The sequence below is a fragment of the Talaromyces stipitatus genome, genomic scaffold, assembly GCF_000003125.1.
Source record: "Talaromyces stipitatus ATCC 10500 scf_1105507295517 genomic scaffold, whole genome shotgun sequence".
Taxonomy (NCBI): Eukaryota; Fungi; Ascomycota; class Eurotiomycetes; order Eurotiales; family Trichocomaceae; genus Talaromyces; species Talaromyces stipitatus.
In genome coordinates this window covers 1,786,181-1,808,021 of record NW_002990121.1, presented here as the reverse complement: position 1 = coordinate 1,808,021, position 21,841 = coordinate 1,786,181, and the positions used below count along the sequence as shown (strand labels likewise).

Sequence of the window (21,841 nt, the reverse complement as noted above, 5' to 3'; positions counted from 1 at the left end):
CTGCGATCTGCACGTATCTTAGCATAAGTGGTCTGCAGGCTCCATTAGGGTTTCCTTACCTTGCTCGGATTCAAACCCGATGGTAATGTCATCATGCTCACTCGCATAGTCCAGCATATCCAAGCAGACAAATCCGGATGCCTCCTCTTCATTTCTTTTGGGAAGAGCAAATTTAGCATCAATGATTCGGACTGTAAACTTCCCCGACCGGCTGGAGCTTTCGTAGTTATCGGTTCCTCTCAACACAAAATTCATGCATTTGCCGTGACTGAAGTCGTTGCCAAAGAAAGCAACCAGTTGAATTGTTTTGTTCTGCGCTACGAGTTGTAGTCGCACTCCGCTCGCTTCCCATTTTTTATGAATTGGAACGACCATGCGTCGACGAGCAATGGCAAAGCTGGTTGCTGTGCCATCGAAAACGACTCGGAATCCAGTCATCAACTCCTCGAATTTATGTAAACCTTATCAATGTTAGCAGCGATTAAAGGGTTCTAATACATCCATGTACTCACTTTCAATCGAGTTGAAGTCGAAACGCCGAATCGTGGGTTTAGTCTTGGACGCTTCCAAAAATTGCGTCAAGCGGTCGGGAAGCTCTTTTTCCACAAGATTCTCCGCAATAGCCACTGTCACGTCTTCTTGGCGTGCGCGATACATTGTGAAGGTAGTGTTGGAATTGATATCAAGCCCAATTTTCATTTCACCAGGGCCTACATTCTGTCAAATTACGCATTCAGATAGCAAAAATAGGAGTACTGCTTACCTAGGTTGATACGATCCGTAACAGTCCCCCAGTCGGTACTGACCAGCGCACGGAGGTTCTGAGAAAGTACCTGATGGCCAAAGTTATGTTCAAGATGAGATGAATCCAAGTCGATTACGGACACAGCTCCCGCATTGAATTTGAGGTGAGACATTCCTGGTCCTCCTGTCACAGGATCGCATGCCTCTTCTATCGAATAAGAGCGAATTGGGAGATTAGGATAGGTGATCTCATTGTCACCGGCGAGCATACCAAGCAAGAGAGAATGCATCAAAGTTCGCTGTTCGATGCGATCGAAAGTCAACACCATCGAACGCGCCCTTGAATCTTCCTTCAACTTAAGCAACAGTGCAGGCGATCCATTCTCACCACGAAGATAACCAAACACAATAGGCGCACCATGCCCTAGAGTATGTTGGACGCCGCTGAGTGTCTTGGTCTGAGGACTTGTTACCACAGAAAGTCGGAAGCCCCGGTGAGCTTTACGGGTTCCTGTGCCTTCAGTCCATGTAACAGTCTTTTCAAACAGCGCCATTCGACAAAGTGGCGAGGGTTCGGAAGGGAAGGCTTTCGGCGTGCCCGAGTCCATGTACTGAAACATTTTGAGAGTGTCATGGAAAATCCGCTTTTCACCGGCCTCAGGCTTAAGGCTCGCTTCTGTCTTAAGAGTGTATTGAACAATGTTCCAAAGCATCTTGAAGTCCTTTTCTTGGAATGCCACATTCAATTGAAAGCCGCGTCGAAGTTTCACTGTCATCGTCCGCGCTTTCACCTGCCATTGGACATCGTCCCACGTTGGTCCGTTTTTTCGGTCGCCTTGAATCAAGATGTTGACGAGTTCACTTTGACTGGAAATAGCCGCAAGAACGTACCAGTCAGATTTGTCTCGTCTGATGGACAGTACACATTGAATGGCGTATTGGGTGGTATCATCCTCTTCGTCTCCAGTCAAAGAGACTTCCACAAACATAGTCCCGTAGCTGAAATATCGGCTCGTATCGCCCACTAACATCATCTCAGGGGTACTTGCCAATGGGGAGGAGTCAACCAACATAGAGCGTCGGTTTGAGCCCGAAACTGCAGCCGCCACATCGGGTGCAAAAAACGGATACCGCACCCAGATGTTAGTGTCTAATGGATGGTCATTGACATGAGAGTTCGACCCTATAGCGGACAGAATCTGATTGCGTTTCATAGATACGGTCAAGGCACGTAAATGATTCAGAATCTTTTGGTGTATATTGACTAAACCCGCCATCCTATGGTCTCCTGTTGTATTGACCACAGCCACCAAGGTATCAATACTCATTCTACCGTATCGGGTCACCTCAGGATGCTTTGGCACAATTTGCGTAGAGATCCACCATGCTTTGCCAAGATCAACCACCGCCTGGGTAGCTTCGACGGTCTCCGGATTGCGTCCCGAACGTACAGCAGATTCCAATCTAGATCTACCGCGAAGAAACCACCACGTGGAGGCTCTCACCCATTCAGCAAATGACGTTTCCATTAGCGGTTTCACGTTCTCTGCGGCTAACCCGTACAGACTACTGAATCTCTCCACATAAGCCGTAAACTCCTGGTACGCAGTGTCACCCATCGCATTAGCCACCGACCGAAGAGTCATCTTTGCTGAACGCGGCGCAGAAGCAGCACTGGACGGCTTGGCAGGCTCTGTTATCACTGGGGGAGGTGGAGCCACTTGATACTGCGGTGGAGGAGTTGACTGAGGATGGGTTGCTTCACTGGTCGGATACGCAGGTTTGGACTCATCACCCGTTGGTGAAAGACTGCTAGAAGAACTTCCTCCGGGAGACAATATCTCAGGAATGTCTTCACGTCGAAGCGCTTTGATCTGATCATGGACAGCCGGGACCGGAGTCGTCCGAAGTGACAAGGTAGGTGTTCCAACATCAACGTCTAACGACTGCTGGGAAAGCTGGGACCGCTGCGATGTGAATGACGGACGGGTCGGTAGTGATGCCTGCTGTCGGTGCTGGGGCTCGTCATCTTCTTCAGTGGGTGAGGTAGGATCTTCCTGCCGTAGACGATGCTGTAACGCAAGACCTTCTTCCTCCTGCATTCGGGCATGTATCCGTTGGGCAAATGATTTCGAATCGGGGGATGCTCGGAAAGATAGCCTTGACCCTGGCTCGCCAGAGTTCAACGCCATGAGAAAGTCCTGATCCTGCGGACTTATCAACAGCGGCTTCCAGGCCGGTGCTTTTTCAGGTTCGCTTGCCGTAGCACCACTAGCAAAAGATGTATCTAGGTGTAGCTCGGGTAGAGTGGGCCGGCGATCTTGTAGGTCTTCGTATCCTCCATCATCAATATGTGATTTCGAGACAGCCTTCATAGGGCGACCTTTCTTGCGAGATATTTCCACTGTGGGTTCTTCAGATTCATCACCACCTTCACCCATAACTTCTGGCGGCCGATCCGTAAAAGTCACTCGTAGCCCTTTGCGTCGGCGTGGTTTCGGCGGACTAGCCTGAGTACTGGCTTGCGGGGAGAGGGTGGCATGTTGTTTAGGAGGAGATGGCGGCGTAGACAAGTCGCGTCGTTGTGATGTGTCCGGTTCAAATATGGGATCGGAGACAGAAGGTATGGCTGGCAGGGATTCAGATATCGGTTTGGGGCGGTTGAGTCCCAAAAAGTCGTCTAGTTGGCGCTCAGTAGCCTCTGCCTGTTTAGCGTCACGGTCTTTCGAAAACAGCTTCTCACGCCATTTAGATTTCTGGTCACCACCAGTCTTTTGTCCTCCCCAATTTAACCGTCTAACCGACTTGGATGACTCGAGGGGTTTGGGGGGTTCCTGGGTTGCGAGAAAAGCGAACGGATCATCTCCCGCCATGGCGCGCTGATAAGCTCCTGTTTAGCTTCCTATAATCCAAGTCAATCCACGTCGACCTCTCTCTGGACCATGACAATGCCAAGCGTTCGTCTGAGCTTGTTCAAGAGGGAACCTTAGAATTTTGAGATTCTTTCTCTGGCAGGATCTCTATAACAGTGGATAATCGCCGACCGACAGAAGTCAGTTGTCGCAAGCGGGGTTTCAAAAGAACACACGTGCCGGCAGTAGTTCAGGCACCAAATGCGAGTCTAATCGACAACTCCAAGCCGTTCAAACAGGGAACCGATGAGTTGAGATTCGACAATTGATGAATAACACACGGTCGCAAAAGAGACAGCGTTGAGGAGTGAAAATGGAGTCGATCCGGTCGCTCGCTCAATCGTCCAAGGGATGTTGTATATGTTGGCGAGGAAGGAAGCAGAGTAAGGTCTTCCACGGGCAAGAATAGACCAATTCCTGCCTTCTGATAGGTATGCCGTCACGATATTAACAAGGAGTATTAAGGGAGAAGGAGAAAGAAGAGAAAACAGAGAAACAGAGGACACTATCATTGGTTTCGTGCAGTGGCCAGCAGATAAGAAACACAGCGTAGATTCTTAGTCTGACCGCCTTCTACATAGTATTCGCCCTTTTTCTCCCTGTCTTAGAGACTCATACAGTTCCCACGGCTCATTTTATTCGATTGAAGTATTCTAGAGCCGCAGCGAATCAGCGACGCCGTGGCAGTGGTTCTTGACAAGTCAGGAGTTGTTATCGTGGATCTCATTAGCTGTCCTTGAACAGGTGTCACTAATATAGTAACATATGATCCAATCAGGAGACATGTTTCAGTACGCAGACTGCGGAGACTGTACCGCGCAATACGTCGTTACTACGGATGGAACATGGAGTATGCGGAGACTTTGATTATAGAAGCCCTGATTGGTGTGCATCTTTCCGTGTCGCACGGCTTACATTGCTAGTTGCGTATTGGGGGAACTACTCTACCGTACAAGAGACCCTTCTCTTGATAACGTATGGCTGCCTACAGTGACAGTAGTACAGTCACCACAGTGATGAGAATCTAGAATGAGTAACATGTACCTAATGACCGACTGGCTAACCATTGAGTCAGTGGTACACATACGTGTACGGAGACTTGAGGGTCAAAAGTATGTATGTATGTATGTATGTATGTATGTATGTGTTCGTACGGGTATTGTCAGTATGAGGAATTGACCTGCCACAAAGGCCCACCAGCCGAGATTAAGTCTGCGTGGCCACTGCCCTAATCTAGCCAATCAAGAAACACTCCATGAACCTGATGCTGATCTGAAACCGCGCTTTACCCTCTGTGGCCATCCCGCGGCAACGATCGTTCTCCACTGTCGCAGACTCGTTCCAATGTTCAGTCAGACACGTCAAGCTCAGGGGTTGCGCATCACCAATGTTTCTCGTGGTCTACATAGTAATCCGTTTGCACGTCGAGGAGATCAGGCGAGAGAAACAATCTTCCGATCGCAACAGCCACGGCGCATAAATATCGTCATCGCGGCCATCACCATTCCATGTTCAGCCACAGCCCCTTGATTGGCGATTGCCCGTTTGGGTATGGAACCGGGCTATCAATTCGCCAATCAGGTAGGATCTCACGATGCTCTTCTCTTTCCTCCTTCATATTTCTGATATTTGAGCATGCGTAAAGTGTAACTTCATCTAAGCGAGTCTAAAAAGGGAGAAACATGTAAGCGCCATATGGACGGACCATGTCTGAGTCAAGCTGGCTAATATTAGCTAAGTCCAGCTGCGCCACAGCATCCTTCGGGCAATATCATTTGTCTGAGCGGGAATCGAATCATCCGATTGTGGTAAAGTCACGTGACTAATAGGTAAAAGCTCACCGCCATGCGACGGGCCAGGCGGTAGCATTAATACTGCCGGCAGTAATGTAATCCGGAAATTTTTGTGACTGCCAACATTTGAACAGATTCGATAAACTCTTGAACAATGTCCACCACATCTATCTAGGGTCGATAGCTGCTGTTCACAAATGAGCGAGGATGGCATATTCGGTCCGATGGGGACAAACTAAAGGCCGACTGTCGGCATCAGTCCGGAATATCGATTCGATGCGCCGTCATCTTTCTCAACGCCGGTCTTTATTGGCTACGAATCCTGTTCGTCGACGACACCACATCGCACAACACATTGGCGCTAGATTCTTCTCTAGACACTACGCACCGTCCGCACAGCCAGAAACGCCCGATGATCTAAAAACAACGATCGATAATATCCTTCTGAAGACGGAGTTTGAAACCAAGAGGGATATTAGAGAATATTTACGCAAATGGCAGGAGCAGAACTTGACTTATCAAGACCCAGTCCGGGGTCCGGGTACCTCGAACGCGAATTTACCGCAGTCTATAAAATGGACTGGAAACATGCTTAACGATGGCCAAGCTGTCTATGAGGATGCCGTTGAACAGACTCATAATAGCTTGAATGAAGCCGTGGACTTGAATATTAATACAGACGACAACTACGAGGTTGCGGATATACTAGAGCCGGGCGATCTAGTTGGATTTTATTCGTAGGACGATTATTCCTGGCTTTGTGCTTTAAATTGCGCCTGTGTTCTAACAATATCCAGTGGGACCACTATGGCAACGCCTGCAGTATACATACGATCGGTTGAGAGACAAAAACAATATTATACGCTTAGAGGGAAGTGGCGAGTCGCATCAGATAAAGACATCGACATCGTGATCAAAAACTTCGCACCCAAGGAACTGACCGATGCACTGATCCCTTACCTTCCTGATACAGCGGTTACGCCGGACATCAATATACAACAAATAAGCGAAGGAGGAGTCCCTCGCTCTGCTTCAGCACCTCTTATGGCTATGCTTCAACAGTTTTCCGAGGCAGAGAAGAAACTTTACAGAGATAACGCCAAACGACTCGACAATTTGTATGCCTTAATCGCTTCTCCAGATAAGCGTGTTGTATATACTCTTCCGGAAATCGCGGCAAAAGCCCTTGATATCAGCATAGATGATGTGACCCCAGAAGCACTTTTCATGACACAAAAGGCTATTCAACAGTCACCCTTCCTTATTCTCGCTGACCGCTCGTCTATATTCTCTGATCGATACTTGGTGCGGCCGAAAAGCTTCGCAGACTGTTTCAACACTGTGATAGGGTGGGTTCGCGAACACGAAGATCATCTATGCCGGATTGCCCTATACCAACCATCCGATTTCAAAGGCCACCCACTGCAGAAGTTTCTCCAAAAGGCTCAGAAATTAATTTTGCAGAGTCGGAGTATCAGATCTCCAACAACTATGTCCAGTGTTGGCCCGTCTGCTCAGCAGTTCGAAGCGGATAGTTTGCCCGACGGACGGGCCTACCAAAAGGTGGTCACGGAGCAGTTTGATCATTCGGATAAAATCATCCTTGAGTATCTCATACATTTCTCAATCCCACCGCATCGGATCAATGAGACCTCGGCGAGATACGCTGCTATTCACATTATGCGGTCAACGGGCTTGTACACGGCTATAGAGCTTCAACGCGGGGCAATTCCACTCTTGTTACAGGAGCTAGGTATATTCCCTGCTTGGGAAAACATATATGCCTTGGATCACCTACTGGCTCTCCCAGGCCATAACATTGATACGGACGCTGAAAAGATGATGGAAGCTGCGCAAATCGCTGCCAGCGATCCCCATAAATACCAAAATGATACAATGGCAGATATGAGAGTCGACTGGGGAGACTTACCTATTTACTGTATCGACGACCCAGGTGCAAAGGAAATTGACGACGGTATTTCTTTAGAACCTGTCGCCGGAACGGACGACACATTTTGGCTTCGTGTGCACATTGCAAACCCCACCGCGTTTTTACCACCGCATGATGACCCTATTTCTGAAAATGCAGCCAGACGTCTGACGACTGTTTATCTTCCTGAGAGGCACTATCCCATGCTCCCGTCTAATTTTACGACTCAATCTTTCAGTCTTGCTCCTAATCGCCCTACCCTTACGATCTCAGCCAAAGTCAATACAAACGGTGATGTCTTGGAAGCAGATATCACGAATGGATTGGCACGAAATGTCATTTACCTAACTCATACCGGCTTGCGAAACACCCTTGATGGTCACACGAAGGGATCTCAGACATACATAGTCGGCAAAGAGCCCCCTTCGGATTATCTCGAGAAAGTAATTTCAGAATCTCCTGCATTTACCGAAGAGCAAACCAAGACTTTCAACATCATGCAAAAAATCATGACGCAAATCAATACCAAATGGAGAGAAAACGGTGGCCTGACCTGGCCTGACAGCATGGGTCAACAGAACCTATCCATCTATAGCGGCAAACCCATCCCGCCATTTTCGGTGCATCCAGACAAACTGGAGTGGGAAGGCGGTTATTTTCAGGGTGATCCTAGCATACTCCTCCCAGTCAGCGACATAGACCCTTACGACGTTCCCAATCTAAGCCGAAAGAATCTCGTGGCACTAGTAATGAGATTTGCATGCCACATTGCCGGACGATGGAGCGCAGATCGAAACATCCCCTTGGTATACGACGGAACCTACTTTCACCCTGAATATCCACCATTAACACCAGAAAAACTCAAAAACTTCACTGCAAACGATTGGCTCCGCTTCGCACCTCCCAAAGGGTACAGTTCCTCCAGCGTCCTGCCGCACGGCGGTCTAGGCGTCGACGCCTACACAAAAGTAACCAGTCCCCTGCGCCGATACAGCGATATGGTAGCCCACTACCAGATCGAAGCCGCTCTACGCTACGAAAGGACACACAACAAGAAATTCAACAGCACAGAGCCCGATGCCGCTGCTTCATTACCTTTCTCCACGGACAAAGTTGACCTCATTCTTGAGAATATGAAAGCCCAGTACCCACTTATAAAATCCGTGCAAACCCTCTCACAAACGTTTTGGGTGTGCCAATTCCTCTTCCGCGCTTTCTATTTTGGGGAATGTGAAGACTTGCCCGAGACTTTCCCTTGTTTGGTACGACAGCAGATTCAGGGTAGTTCATCTACGGATTCGAATTATGTGAGAGCGTATGCGGCGGATAATCTTCCCTTTGGTATTAGAGTACAGCTCTTTGTGACTGAGGAATTCCGTGATTTGGATACTCTGAGTACGGTGGAAGCAAAGATCGTCGCTGTTAATATGGCGAAGCATGTTGTTGAGATGGAGGTTGTGAGGAAAGTGAAGGGTTGGGAGAGGACCGGTGATTGGGCTTAGTCCACAATCAAGATGTATTATATTATAGGCATGTATATTATTATGTAGTTCATCTCCCTTAAATATGAACGACATCCTCAATCGGACAAGTTACACAGAGCTAACTACTCAGATACCGGGGTAGGTCTAGTATTTAACAGACTAGATGACGAATCCAGCGGTTTGCTACCTACGTACCGGATTTTCCCTGACGCGCCGCGGCTTTCCCTTTCCGTTTTAGTGCTCACCCCCTCGCCGCTTTTACTCACTGAGTAGAACTGAGCACGACCCTGAGCGCCGTGATCCGATCCGTGAGCCTTACATAAGCTTACGAGGATGCTCAGTGATCCAAAGCTGAGCAGACTGATTTGCTCACTGAGCACAATGTATGCCTCCATGGCGCTGGCACTTCTATTAGATCACCACTAACGACTTCTCCTCTACGAGTATCATATTAACGATGTCAAATCTAAATCCACATACTTTGTCTCGCACGTCTTATCTCTGCTTGACCTCGTATTAATAGCAGTCATAAACCATCCTGGCTATTCTAGTCAACTTCGCTAACGGGCAGTATGAGGAGTATTAAAGACCATGAGAAATTACGGCTCGAAATTGGGCAAACAGAGTAAGATAATGTAATGCCATATCTAACTTGTAAGTTGTCCTACTCACGGCATAAGAGTATACCAAACCTATAATACTAAGATTAGTTTCCTGTCACTCAATTTTGCTTACAGCACCGTGATATTTTAATATGCGGAGGTTTACTATAGTACTAAACGATTACTACCCTCTCAACATTTTTTTACTACCAAGATGACATAGTAAAATTTCTTATTAATACAGAAGCGAAATGCCTACAATGCTATTGCAGCGAACGAAGATCTAGTAGTTCTGTGACTGAAGTATCACGCTTTATATCAGTCAATAAGTAACTAACTACCTACACAATGGTCAAGGGCCCATGCTACTGCGGACCATAATAATAACTGAAGTTGGAAATATGGCATGACACTATATAGTAGTCAGCTTGCAACTATGATCAGAGACTATGCTAGAAAGGAGCTATACCTGCAATAACCCTATATCATATAACGTGGATGCTTCTCGAGGCACTATGTGGTCAGAGGGGGTTTTCTTTGTACTATTATCGCTGCTCACGGAGAGGGCGTTCTGGGTCATTACGCATATTGACCGGTTGGGTGAGGCCTCGTGAACGTGTTGTGGTGCGGTTGATGGGACGGTGCTAAGATTATTAAGCAGCACTGGATCAATTGTACCCGTCGGAGCGTTCGGTTGACTGGCTGCCAAAGCGGTGTTAACTAATACCTCAGGCCCATAATCCTGGTCGTCATTGTTGGACGATTTAGATTTGGGAGGTCGTCCTCGGCGAGGCTTCTCAGCGCCATTTGCTGCGAATGGAATCGGCTTGGTCGTTTCTCGTACGGTTGTTCGTAGCGGTTAATGCGCCGTTGGAGCATTTAGGGTTATTGGGCGTTCAATTAACATTACCACTGGCTCAGGCTCAAGCGCGCTGGCCTCAGCGGTTGGTGCAGTTGCTATTGGTTGCGCCTTTTTAGCGCGCTTTATCATGCTGGTTGTTGCTTTCTTAGTGACCTTTTTAGAGGCCGGTTTTTGTGCCACTTGTTGAGCGGCTTCGCTTGGTGTTGGATCAATGATTTACTGCATCATTTTCTCTTATAAATATTGAGGAACGCGATATTCCAGCCCATTCATAAGTATTGCCTGGCGCACACGATCTGTCGCTTCCTTACGGATAGGACAACTCGTGCTCACTGCCTTGTGGGGACCCTTGCAATTAGCACATTTGGGTGTTAAATCCCCACTCTAATTGTGAGGGCATTCCCAGGTCGGATGCTCCTCCGCGCAGAGTCCACATTAATATTTCCAACTCGGACACTGAGCTTGGACATGCCCATACTTTTGGCACTTTTGCACATCTTGCACCGTCCCTCTCGACAATAGGGCCTATTGGTGAGAGAATGGGACCGCCAAACCATACCCTTGCGGATCGCGTTATTGGCCACAATCGGGTTTGTAAACTCCATCAAGAGATCAGACAACGAGATGACCTGCATAAGAAAGAATTAAAGAAAATCAAAGAAGAATTTAGTACAGCCCTAGCAGAGGTTCTACATGAACTATAAATCCTGACAAGCAGACCGCAGGCACAACAAGCCTACTCCGAGTCATGCTCACAAAACAGCCACAAAGAGATCCTGCGCGAAATCCAATCCTTGCGCATCTCAATCACCACTCCAGATCCTACAAAAGACCCGTCCTACGCGGATGTTGCCTGCACACCTCCAACCCGTCAACTGAGCAATATATGGATCCTCTCATTGTTTCACACGACACTGACCACTATCACCGATACATTATATTGCACGATAGATACCTCAAAGATGGCAGATGATGAAAGCAATAGAATGTCCGCAGGCTCAATTAGGACAGCAGTTGAGAAAGAGATCCGAAACATGGAAAACCACATGAACTGGAGATGTCGCGCTGTTACCGTAGACCCAAAGAACACCAACCGGATTAGAATTGCTTGCCGAGATGAAGCGGAACACCAGCTGGTTAAGAAAGTTGCAGAAGCAAAGATTGGCGCCGGAGCCCGGGTGCTCCGTGACGAGCTTTACCCAATCAAAGTCGTGTGTCCAGGAGATTGACTCCAACTTGCCTCCCCTGAATCCCGGCGAGGCAGCGTACCCAGTCACCACCGTCGAGGCGTCACTACCTTTCCTACGTAATTGTATGAAAGAGAACTTCCGAATCACTCCTGTATTTACGATGCCCTTGGCACGTCGCGTCATGGATCCGGCTGGGGTAACAATCGAAGGGTCCCATTTTCCATACGGAGTGAGCTTTTTTTTTTACTTCCTTTTTCGACCTTTACCCAGAAGACCGGGATTTTGGAAACTGACGGATATTTCGTAAATTAGACATCTCTCGCCGTATGTAACCATGCATTTCACCACAACCCTGCAGTATGGGGTGAAGACCACAGTATCTTTAACCCATGTCGATGGGATGATCCCACCATTGCCACAAAGTCTCGTCTTCTGATGCATTTCGGTCTCTGTGGCCGTCAATGTATCGGCAAAACAGTGGCTACAACCAACATTTACAAGCTTTTGAGCACGCTCTTAAGGCAGTTTGAGTTTGAGTTGGCTAGCGACCTGGAGCGTATGAATGTAGCTAAGGGTTTGTACAAGGGCCAGATTCCGGAGATGGTTAGTGTTGGGATAAGTGACTTAAAGGGCCCGTTGCTGGTGAAAGCTAAGAACAGATAGCAGCCCTGAATATTGGATGATTTATACATGTGTTTCGCGTCTATATGTGTTGGAAGTGTGAAAGCATGTACAATGAGAGATCAGGGCTACCTAGGTAGAAGAAGTAGCAACATGACCAATGGATACTAGTTGAAGTTTGAACAAATCTAAAATTTTCCAACACGTTAAAACATGCAAAATCTACAAGGGCATAACCATTAATATACATAGTAGAGACAATGGTTAGTCATTTACATTAAAAGAATATAACCAGCCTGTAGACAGCGTGTAGGGTGCCAGCACAGGATATCGAGATACCCAAATTTATTAGTGATTGAATATCTAGCAACATGTTTCCTCATTCTAGGTATAGTCTAGTTACCTGTCACTGAATGAATGGTATTGAATATTGAAGGGTTCCATACATGCAATGATAAGAACCGTGAATTAATTGTCGGCAAATCTCTGCGCCAACGAATACACTGACAAGTCTGAAAAACTGTCAAGTGTTGGGACAGGAATTGCCGCCGTTGTGACGAATGTACCTGTCTTGGGTGCATCTGTGGACTTTTCCAATGAGGAGGAGATCGGCGTTATCAGCTCTTTGATCTGACTTGGCAAAAGACCCATATCTCGACTTTCCTGCCATAATTTACGAGAGGCATCAAATGCCTTGTCTATTAGGCCACGTCGCAGATCTTCAAAGGCGCGAAACGCGTCTTGCAAGGGGGAGTCATAATATCGGGTGAGGATCTGAGAAAAAAAGATAGCGTCTTCAAGTGCATATGTCGAAGACTCATCTCGGGGTGGCATCTACAATTCGAGAAACGAAAAGTTAGCACGTTAGTTGCGAGTCAATCCAACAGCAAGCGTGGAGTGCACATGATACATACAGCATGTGCAGCATCTCCCAGTAATAAAATACGGTCAATGTACCACTTCCGACCGGCTTGGACTTGGTATACAGGATAAAGCATCCAGTCCCGTGGCTTGTCTATCATCTCACGGAGACACGGTTGCGTACATTGCCTAGACCGCTCGCGAACCATATACCGGAGAGCAGTCGTCATTGCTCGACTGGTCAATTGGAACTCCATTCCAGAGCCGGCGCGGTGCTGGTCTACGACATGTTGGCTGACAGGCAGAATAGCTGCGATGAAGATCTTGTCGCGATTCTGATCGCAAAAGGTTGTCAGCAGTGATATCTGCCGTGAGAGATTCATAGCTGTGGTTTGGAAATAGAACGGCGACTTCATGGTACAGGCGTCAAAGGTAGATTGAATGAAGGAAATGCCGGTATACTCTGCAACATTTTGGGGATCGACGATTTGGGTGCGAGTGGGTGAATGGACGCCATCGCATCCCAGTACTAAGTCTCCCGTTGCAGTTGTTCCGTCGTCGAAACGAAGAGTAACGCGATTAGCATCATTCTCATCAGGGTATCCGTCAACGAGTTTTTTATTATAGTGGATGGAGATATTCTCTAGCTTTTCAATCACCGCGACCATTGCAATCGCAAGACTGGAGCGCATTACTCTCCGGGCGACAAAGTGGCCATAATTGTTTCCGTCTTCGTCAGTAAATCGGACCTGGCCCAAAGAACGGGAAGTACGCAATGAGAACAGCTCGACAGAACCGACTTGGATGCCGCCTTCTGACCCCAAATTATCAAGTTCAGACAGAACGCCTAGTTCATCAAGCAGCTTCTGTGCCATGGGAGTGAGACTGACAGCTCCTCCGGACGTAGACAGCTGTTCTTTACGCTCGAAGATGGAAATCCGGATATCGGCATTGCGGGGCATGAGGTTCTTGCGGAGGGCAATGGCACTGGCCAGGCCAGCGGTGCCAGCGCCCACTATGAGGATTTCTCTCAACATGCGAGAAAACGGAGAGAATTTGTAGAGACGATAAATAGAGTTGATGCGACATCAAGGAGATGATCTGCAGGGTTACTTAAGGCTGAAGAAAGCAACCAGAAGAGGAGAGGAGGAAGAGGAGGAGAAAGAAAGAGAGAAGCCGTTCGGGATTTGGAGAAAAGAGGGGCAAGGGCAAAGGGCAAATAATTTACCGAGATAAAGCCGATGCAGAATCTGCTCGGAGATGGTTCTGGTTGGCTGAGCTTATCAGAACCGCGTCGATCACCGAACCTCGCCCTCTGGCAATTCCTTCATCTGCATATTAACTAACTACTCCTCACTACTACTGCGTACTATCCTGTGTGGTGACATCTCTGGTTTTTGTATCGTTGGTATCATTAGGAAAGCCATCTATGCATTCCTTTTAATCAGATTCTCATCCCTACGAGGATTGCAGGGCCTGGCTTGAGATGGATAATATTCAAGAGCCCCGCGCTTCTCGCCTTTTCGAACGCCTGTCGCAACTCTCCAGTTACACGTGGGATCGTTCCATCGAGCCTTACTACTCGACCTACGACCACTGGCATATTTTTGGCCATCGACATTCCACTGAATATGACTCTTCAGCTTCGACGACAACCCCTTCGGGGTCGTCGTTGCTGGCTCGCAGCTCTCCAAGAATCCGAATGCGAGCATCGCCTCCTTCCGCGCATAGCGAATCCAATGCTGGATGCCAAACCTTGGTTCCAGTTGTAGCTCGTGTGTCAACTCATGTTCTGAGATTGGAACGAGAATTTCGTCTTCTCAAATCAATGGCACGAGCTTCCGATCCGCAAAATAATCATCACACCATCATTCCAATCGAATTAATTCGGCTGTCGGATGATTCTGAAGACGCCGACCCTCTCATCGCGTCCATTTTTGAGTCTCCTGGCCCGAACATACTGCCCAAATGTATACCGCTCAACTCCTCCTTCTTCTCGGCTATGGGAGAATGCGGTGAGGGAGCCCAGACTCCCATTGCAGTATTTCTCGACTTTGCCATTAACGCGTGTGATTGCCTGCAACACCTTCACCACGGACAGAAAATAATCCACGGCGAAATTCGGGGTGATACGTTCCATTTTAACCACGTAACCGGTGTTGTGAAACTCTTCCACAGCGGAAACGGCGCAGGATCGTTTGATAATATCCTTGGTGGCGGCTGGGGTTCATTTTCTAAAGATCCGGCAGTTAGAAACAAATTACAGTTTATTGCTCCCGAACAGACCGGCCGGTTACCTGCAGAGCCAGATAGCCGAGCAGACATCTATGCCCTTGGCATTCTTTTTTGGATGATGCTCGTTGGTAAGCCCGCCTTTGGTGGCACTGATCCAGTCGACATCGTCCAGAGTGTCCTGGGCAACAGGCTGCCAACGGTTACTTCGCAACGGATGGACGTTCCTGACGCCATATCGGACGTGATTCTGAAAATGACACGCAAATCTGCCGCTGAACGGTATCATACGGGTTCATCGGTAAAACGGGACCTCTCACAGATTCGTCAATTGCTCGAAAGTGGTAACATTGATGATTTAAAAACCTTGCAGATAGCACAGCATAATCCCTCATCCTTCTTCACCTTACCTTCGCATATGTTCGGTCGGAGTTCAGAATTTAATACAATTATCGACGTCGTCAAGAAAGTAAGTTCCTATCAAGAGCTTATGTTGGCAAAGGCGACTGTCCAGAATTCAAGTGGGTTGTACACACTTGACTCGAATTCCTCCATAAGCGGAAGCTATCTTGAGAACGTGGAAGTCGATTCCGTTTCCTCCAGCTCTGGCTCTACTACGCTGAAGACTAAATCGGGAAGCCGTTCCAATCAAGCCAAGCTCACTGTTTCTCAAGACTCTCATTCTACCAAGGAAATTCCGGACAACCACATACCTAGAAACTCCAACATGCATGGTCATGTAGATCCGTTGAATTCTCTACGCAAAAATTGGGTTGCACAAAGCTTTCGTCGCAATGGCAGGTGTGAAGTTATTACAATAACAGGTGAAATGGGAATAGGTAAAACCGATCTGCTGAACCGTATACAACCAGCCGTTCGAGAAGTGGGATACGTTTCTATGGCTCGCCTTGATCCAGCTCAAAAAATACCTTTCGAGCCCTTTAGAGGCATCCTTGCCAGTCTCCTCAGTCAGATCTTTTCTGAAGATGATGTAACAACTGAATATCACAGTTGCGTTCGTGCATCTTTGCAACCAATATGGCCAACGTTTCGTAAGGTTCTTGAACTACCTGAACATCTTCTTTCACTAGGTAGGCAAACTGTTCGACCGGAATCTCTGAACGTCTCGGCGACTCCACAAATTTCATCGACCAACGGAGAGCTACACAGAAGTGAACTTCATTCAGATTCAGGTTCAGACAATAACCCAAGCCAAAGCGATTTCTTCCTTTCCAATGCCGCCTCCAAGAACTTGCGATTGACGGAGACGTTTCTTCGGATCCTCCGAATTTTATCCCAGTACAAAATGATCTGCATATGCATAGACGATATTCATTTTGCGGATGATGAGTCCCTTGAAGTAATCCTCAACATCGTGAAGGCGAGACATTCTTGTGTATTGATACTCTCTGGCCGCCCGTCCGAGCTCAGATCTGAAGGTATTAAGTCACTTTTTGAGATAGGGACTCCCAGAGTTACCAGGATTGTCCTGAATCCCTTGGAAGAGGATGAAATCATGGGTTATGTGGCAACCACAATGCATCAAGACCCGAATTCGAGTGTGAAACCCCTCGTAGCTGTCATTCAGGAGAAAAGTCGAGGGAATCCATACTACATGCGGATCATATTAAGTACATGCTATAAGAAGAACTATATCTGGTTCTCCGGAAAGAATAACCGATGGGAATTTGACTTGAATCAGATATTTACCGAATTTTTAACCTCTTCAGCTGGAGAAGAACTCGGCTCCTCCTTCCTTCAAAGAAGTTTAGAAAAACTTCCTGCTCCAGCGCGTGCGATTTTAGTCTGGGGCTCTCTTTTGGGTACTACTTTTTCGTTTTCTTTGTTGCAGAAAGTCTTGACCAGTCCATTACTATCCCTCGATGCGGAAAGTAATGGCCAAGGTAATGGGAACTCCTCTTGTATAGATCTTGTCAGGCGGTCGGAGGCAGATTTAGTGGATGGGTTACAATTTCTCCTTCAGGAACATATTATCGTTCCCTGGGAGACAGATGATAAATTTCGGTACTGTCGACGTTCTAGGATATGGAAGAAAGAATATGCAAGCTAACTAATTGGAGCAGATTTGTCCATGATAGACTGGTACAAGTTGCACCCACTCTCAAGGAAAGTGATACGGTGGAGAGAATGCACTTCATTATTACCGAGGCCATGATAAAATCGGCACCTGATTCCGAAAGTCGTTATGCATTGGGACATCATATCGCCCTTGCGTCACGTCTGATAGAGGAATCCGTTGCTAGTAGAATTGAGTATAGAAGGGTTCTATGGGACGCCGCGCAACTTGCTGCTCATACTGGTGCTGGGTCAACTGCTTTATGGCTCTTCCGTCATTGTCTCAACCTTCTTCAGGCCAATCCTTGGGATGCCAACGCCCCGGACGTGGATTTGAATGAGACTTTATCATTACATGTAGCTGCTGCGGAAGCTTTCTGGTCTCAGGGTCGCGTCGAGCAGTCCAAGAAATTGCTCAATCAGGTGTTTTTGAATTCCACGAGCCCGATACACAGGTCCCGGGCATGGGTGGTAAAAGCAAAAATACACTCACAAAATGGGAACCACCGCCAAGCGATGGAATCGTTACTTACGTGCCTGGATGAGCTTGGTGTCCATTTGCGGGAGCCTACAACCTTCGAGCAATGTGATGTTGAATACGAGAAGTTGAAAGCTTGCATTGACGTGAACTTTTACCCAACAGTCGTCCAAGAGGACGTCAACATGAGCACAATTGGAACTGTGATGGCTGATGCAATGGTAGTAACTTATTGGGACGATGCGTTGGCCTTCTATCGAATGGCAATTGAGATGGTTAAACTACACGTCGATCGTGGTGGTTTTATCCACGTCATCATCGGCTGTGCTCATTTGGCAATGGTTGCTTTTAGTCGATTCCGGGACTTCGATACAGCAGTGAGACTCAGCGATTTGGCACAAAGCCTCGCCGATAGTTGCACAGACACATGGCTCAAACATAGGGCTGCCATGATACACAACCTGTTCGTGAGTCACTTAAGAGTCTCGATGGAATCATCTCTGCCTGTCCTTGAAACTTTAATTGAATCATCACTGTTGTCTGGCGATCCTTATGTCACATTAATGAGCTTGTCGTCGATGGCAATGACTCGACTGTATTTGGGACACGACATGGCGCAGTTAGAGATGTTTTGCGATGAAAGTCCTATGGATATCCCAGAGTGGCCCAGTGACACTCGCGCGGGTGCCACCATAATTGGCGTGCGGCAAGTTACGCGGAGCTTGCAAGGAAAAACTGCGTGGCAGAGTGCTGAGGATGTCATGTCAGATGATAATCATGAATCATATGAGTTTATAGCGTTCTTAGAAAGCCACGCGAGTAACCCTGATCGCCCTCGCAATATTTATCATGGACTATCGATGATCCCTCTCTATGTGTTCGGACATCATCTGAAGGCCATTGAGGTAGGCAAGTCCTTACTGGACACTGTTCCCAGCTTATGGTCAATTCGAGTGAGATATGCCGCAATATTTTACTTGGCACTCTCTTTGCTCACGGTCAGACTTCAAAATACCATGGAAGATGCCCAAGAGGATCTGCAGACTGTGCTCGAACTCAAGGACGAGATCGACTTTGCACAAAGAGCGTGTAACGCAAATTACGGCATGTGGTCATTATTACTAGACGCATTGATCTACGAAGTCCGTAGTGATACCACTTCTGCTCTTCAGGCGTATGAAGCAGCTCTCGATCACTGTCATATTCACGGATGGCCCCTTGAGGAAGCTCTTACTCTCGAGCTGCAAGGCGAATTCTTTATTCGACGTGGTATCAAAAGGGTGGCGTGTTCAGTGATACAGGAAGCTATTACCGCATGGTCTGCAATTAGTGCCACTGGGAAGGCGGCACAAGTTGCTGAAAAACATGAGTGGCTGCTCAAAACCATTAAATCCTTGAAAAATGTCGACGTTGGGTGCCAAACGCTAGAAGAGGAACTTGCAGTTAATCCTACGGCCACACAAGACATAGCGGAATCGCATAATATCATTGAGCACGATAAGCAGCAACTCTGGATTGCGAAGAAGAGAAAAGCTCAAAGCGATCGACTTCTGGATATTTCAAGTGTTGGCCTAGGTGGGTCCGAATCTCAAAAGTATTTTTCTACGGATTTCTAACGAGTTGACGTTCAACAGATATCATTGATTTGTCCATAATCCTGGAATCAAGCCAGGTCATGTCCTCTGAACTACGAATACACAAACTCCTCACAAGGATGGTTGAGATCTTACTGGAAGCATGCAACGGCGCTAATCTAGCGATCATAGCGAAAGATTTTGAGGGCATTGGATTCGCAGTTGCTGCAGTAGGGGACCTCGAACACGGGAACAGCTCATATGTTGATGGTTTACCATTCTCTGAGATGAAGGACAATATTGCCCAGCATGTCTCGCACTACGTCATACGAACAAACGAGGTCGTCCTCATTCAAAACATCCTAGAAGACGACCGCTTCCCTAATGTCACTGACACTTACAAGACGAAATATCCTCTGGGCAGATCTGTGATTGCATTACCCATATTACACATGGATAATCTTATAGGCGTCATTCAGATCGAAGGCAGCCCGTCCTCTTTCACTCAGAGAAATGTTGTTGTCTTAGAGTTGCTTTGCAGCCAGATCGGCATTTCCCTTGCAAACGCCATGCTTTTCCACGAAGTCAATAAAATATCCGCTTCTAACGTAACGATGATTGAAGTGCAAAAGCGTGCGCTTGTTCAAGCTCGTCAAGCTGAAGAAATGGCCAGGATTGCTGAAGCGGAAGCCATCCATAATATCAAGTTGAAAGAAGAAGCAGCAAACGCAAAGTCCACTTTCCTCGCCAACATATCTCATGATCTACGCACCCCAATGAATGGAATTATAGGTCTTTCTGAGCTATTGAGAGAAACGAATTTAAGTAAGGACCAAGGCGAATATATGGAGTCAATTCGGATTTGCGCAGACACTCTTCTAGCATTGATCAACGACATATTGGATTTCTCGAAACTTGAAGTGGGGAAAATGAAACTGTCAATAGTATCTATGAATTTGAAAGATACTATATCTGAGGTAGTGCAGGCACTATTCCATGCTAATCGGGACAACAAGTTGGAAACAGTTGAGAATCTGGACCAAATTCCTCCAGATCTGGTGGTTCTCGGCGATCCTGTTCGACTACATCAAATCATTATGAATCTTCTCAGCAATAGCTACAAGTTCACACCCAATGGATCCGTCAGCATCAGTGGCAAAGTAACCCGAGCAGGAAAACGACGAATTCGTCTGGAATGCTCAGTATCTGATACCGGGATTGGAATTTCCGATGAACAAAAGTCACGATTGTTCAAACCTTTTTCTCAAGCCGACAGCTCTACGGCAAGGTCGTACGGAGGAAGTGGTCTTGGCCTGAGTATTTGTAAGGCGATTATCGAAGACGTCCTCGGTGGAACAATCTCGCTTGAATCCACTTTAGGAGTGGGCACAACTGTTACCTTCCACATACCCTTTCACAAGGCTCCCAGATTCACCAGGGAAAGAGATCAATTGCCGCTGCTGATCACCACAACTGAGGCCGCAAGCGAGCGAGAGATTCAGGAATTACCACAATCAATGATCCGCGACCTCAAAGTGATCCCCCGCGGTCAAATTCGGGTTTGCATTGCTGAAGATAATCTCATAAACCAAAAGATTGCTGTCAAGCTCGTTACTAGCCTAGGGCTACAGTGTGAAGCTTACAGTGACGGTCGACAGGCTGTTGATGCTGTGCGAATGCATTCCAATGAGGGCAAACCCTTCCACATGGTGCTAATGGATGTGCAAATGCCCGTTATGGACGGATACGATGCCACTCGTGAACTACGCAATGACCCAGATCCCGACGTGAAGGAGGTCTTGGTAATCGCCTTAACTGCAAGTACAATCGAGGGCGACCGAGAGAAGTGCTTTCATGTTGGAATGAACAACTATCTTTCCAAACCAGTCAAACTAGCTACGCTGAGAGGAATGTTGGGCAATTATGTCTCGGTGATGTCTTGACACGGTCCGGTTTGATTTGGGTGGGAACAGTCCAAGGAAATCCGAGCAAGAGGAGCATGGGGAGATGTCAAGACTCCGGAAACAAATGACCATTATGTACGATACCAACGAAACGTTACGTCGCGAAATAACCCAAGCAACCAGGGGACAAGATGTGGTGGTGGTGATGGTGATTGACATATATTGCTCAACTCCGATAAAATTTCAATGCTGTGTGTGGTATGAAGGCTGGACCTGTTCTGGAGTTTGTTAGAATTAATTGTGTGATAACATCTGGAATGTTTTTATAATGATCTTTCCTTGTTGTGAATATATGTGTTTTTTCCGTCAGAAGTATTGCAGTTTTGTAATTGCAAATACATGTATAGCCTAACATACAGGATGGCTTAATAGGGAATTATTTGATGTGAATTTAGTTCAGACTGGCTGCTGAAAAAATAATTTGGAGGGAATAAATACATACAACTAATATAGTAGCTGATGGGAATAACTGTTCTGTTTTCTGTTACTCGTGATATTTGCGGAATATTTGATCAGAC

The 21,841-nt window shown here is 47.1% G+C and overlaps 5 protein-coding genes across 7 annotated transcripts, besides 2 other annotated features; 3 read left to right on the top strand and 2 right to left on the bottom strand.

Moving 5' to 3' along the window:
- Positions 1 to 18: 18 nt before the first annotated feature.
- Positions 19 to 3,617, bottom strand: TSTA_006860 (uncharacterized protein; the record flags this gene model as incomplete). Its single annotated transcript, XM_002488278.1, has 3 exons — positions 19 to 461; positions 513 to 710; positions 764 to 3,617. The coding sequence occupies 3 exons, from the start codon at positions 3,615 to 3,617 to the stop codon at positions 19 to 21; spliced, it is 3,495 nt and encodes a 1,164-aa protein (XP_002488323.1).
- Positions 3,618 to 4,768: 1,151 nt separating this feature from the next.
- Positions 4,769 to 4,802: a microsatellite.
- An 854-nt stretch (positions 4,803 to 5,656) lies between these two features.
- On the top strand, positions 5,657 to 8,966 carry TSTA_006850 (mitochondrial exoribonuclease Cyt-4, putative; the record flags this gene model as incomplete). Its single annotated transcript, XM_002488277.1, has 2 exons — positions 5,657 to 6,186; positions 6,247 to 8,966. The coding sequence occupies 2 exons, from the start codon at positions 5,657 to 5,659 to the stop codon at positions 8,879 to 8,881; spliced, it is 3,165 nt and encodes a 1,054-aa protein (XP_002488322.1). The 3' UTR covers positions 8,882 to 8,966.
- A 1,900-nt stretch (positions 8,967 to 10,866) lies between these two features.
- On the top strand, positions 10,867 to 12,318 carry TSTA_006840 (uncharacterized protein; the record flags this gene model as incomplete). The annotated part of the gene is made up of 3 exons (XM_002488276.1): positions 10,867 to 10,917; positions 11,053 to 11,538; positions 11,830 to 12,318. 3 exons carry the CDS (start codon positions 10,867 to 10,869, stop codon positions 12,178 to 12,180), a joined length of 888 nt encoding a protein of 295 aa, XP_002488321.1. The 3' UTR covers positions 12,181 to 12,318.
- Positions 12,319 to 12,351: 33 nt separating this feature from the next.
- TSTA_006830 (salicylate hydroxylase) lies at positions 12,352 to 14,177 on the bottom strand. 3 transcript variants are annotated; one of them, XM_002488274.1, is made up of 3 exons: positions 13,053 to 14,177; positions 12,585 to 12,972; positions 12,352 to 12,533 (listed from the first exon to the last, which is right to left on the bottom strand). In XM_002488274.1, the coding sequence occupies exons 1-2, from the start codon at positions 14,034 to 14,036 to the stop codon at positions 12,607 to 12,609; spliced, it is 1,350 nt and encodes a 449-aa protein (XP_002488319.1). In that variant the 5' UTR covers positions 14,037 to 14,177; the 3' UTR covers positions 12,352 to 12,533; positions 12,585 to 12,606. The 3 variants fall into 3 exon arrangements, with proteins under 3 accessions (XP_002488319.1, XP_002488320.1, XP_002488318.1); XM_002488273.1 differs by having other exon boundaries at positions 12,497 to 12,522; XM_002488275.1 differs by having other exon boundaries at positions 12,370 to 12,972.
- Positions 14,135 to 14,175: a sequence feature (CT-rich).
- Positions 14,178 to 14,332: 155 nt separating the features above from the next.
- On the top strand, positions 14,333 to 21,734 carry TSTA_006820 (sensor histidine kinase, putative). Its single transcript, XM_002488272.1, has 3 exons — positions 14,333 to 17,256; positions 17,316 to 19,360; positions 19,420 to 21,734. The coding sequence occupies exons 1-3, from the start codon at positions 14,486 to 14,488 to the stop codon at positions 21,300 to 21,302; spliced, it is 6,699 nt and encodes a 2,232-aa protein (XP_002488317.1). The 5' UTR covers positions 14,333 to 14,485; the 3' UTR covers positions 21,303 to 21,734.
- The last annotated feature ends 107 nt before the right edge of the window (positions 21,735 to 21,841 follow it).

Bases quoted from the DNA above. Each gene is read 5' to 3' on its own strand.
- TSTA_006820 (XM_002488272.1), top strand. From the start codon at position 14,486: ATGGATAATATTCAAGAGCCCCGCGCTTCTCGCCTTTTCGAACGCCTG. The intron at 17,257-17,315 runs GTACTGTCGACG...TAATTGGAGCAG, and splicing joins GAGACAGATGATAAATTTCG to ATTTGTCCATGATAGACTGG. The intron at 19,361-19,419 runs GTGGGTCCGAAT...GACGTTCAACAG, and splicing joins TATTTCAAGTGTTGGCCTAG to ATATCATTGATTTGTCCATA.
- TSTA_006830 (XM_002488274.1), bottom strand. From the start codon at position 14,036: ATGTTGAGAGAAATCCTCATAGTGGGCGCTGGCACCGCTGGCCTGGCC. The intron at 12,973-13,052 runs GTATGTATCATG...CTCGAATTGTAG, and splicing joins TGGGAGATGCTGCACATGCT to ATGCCACCCCGAGATGAGTC.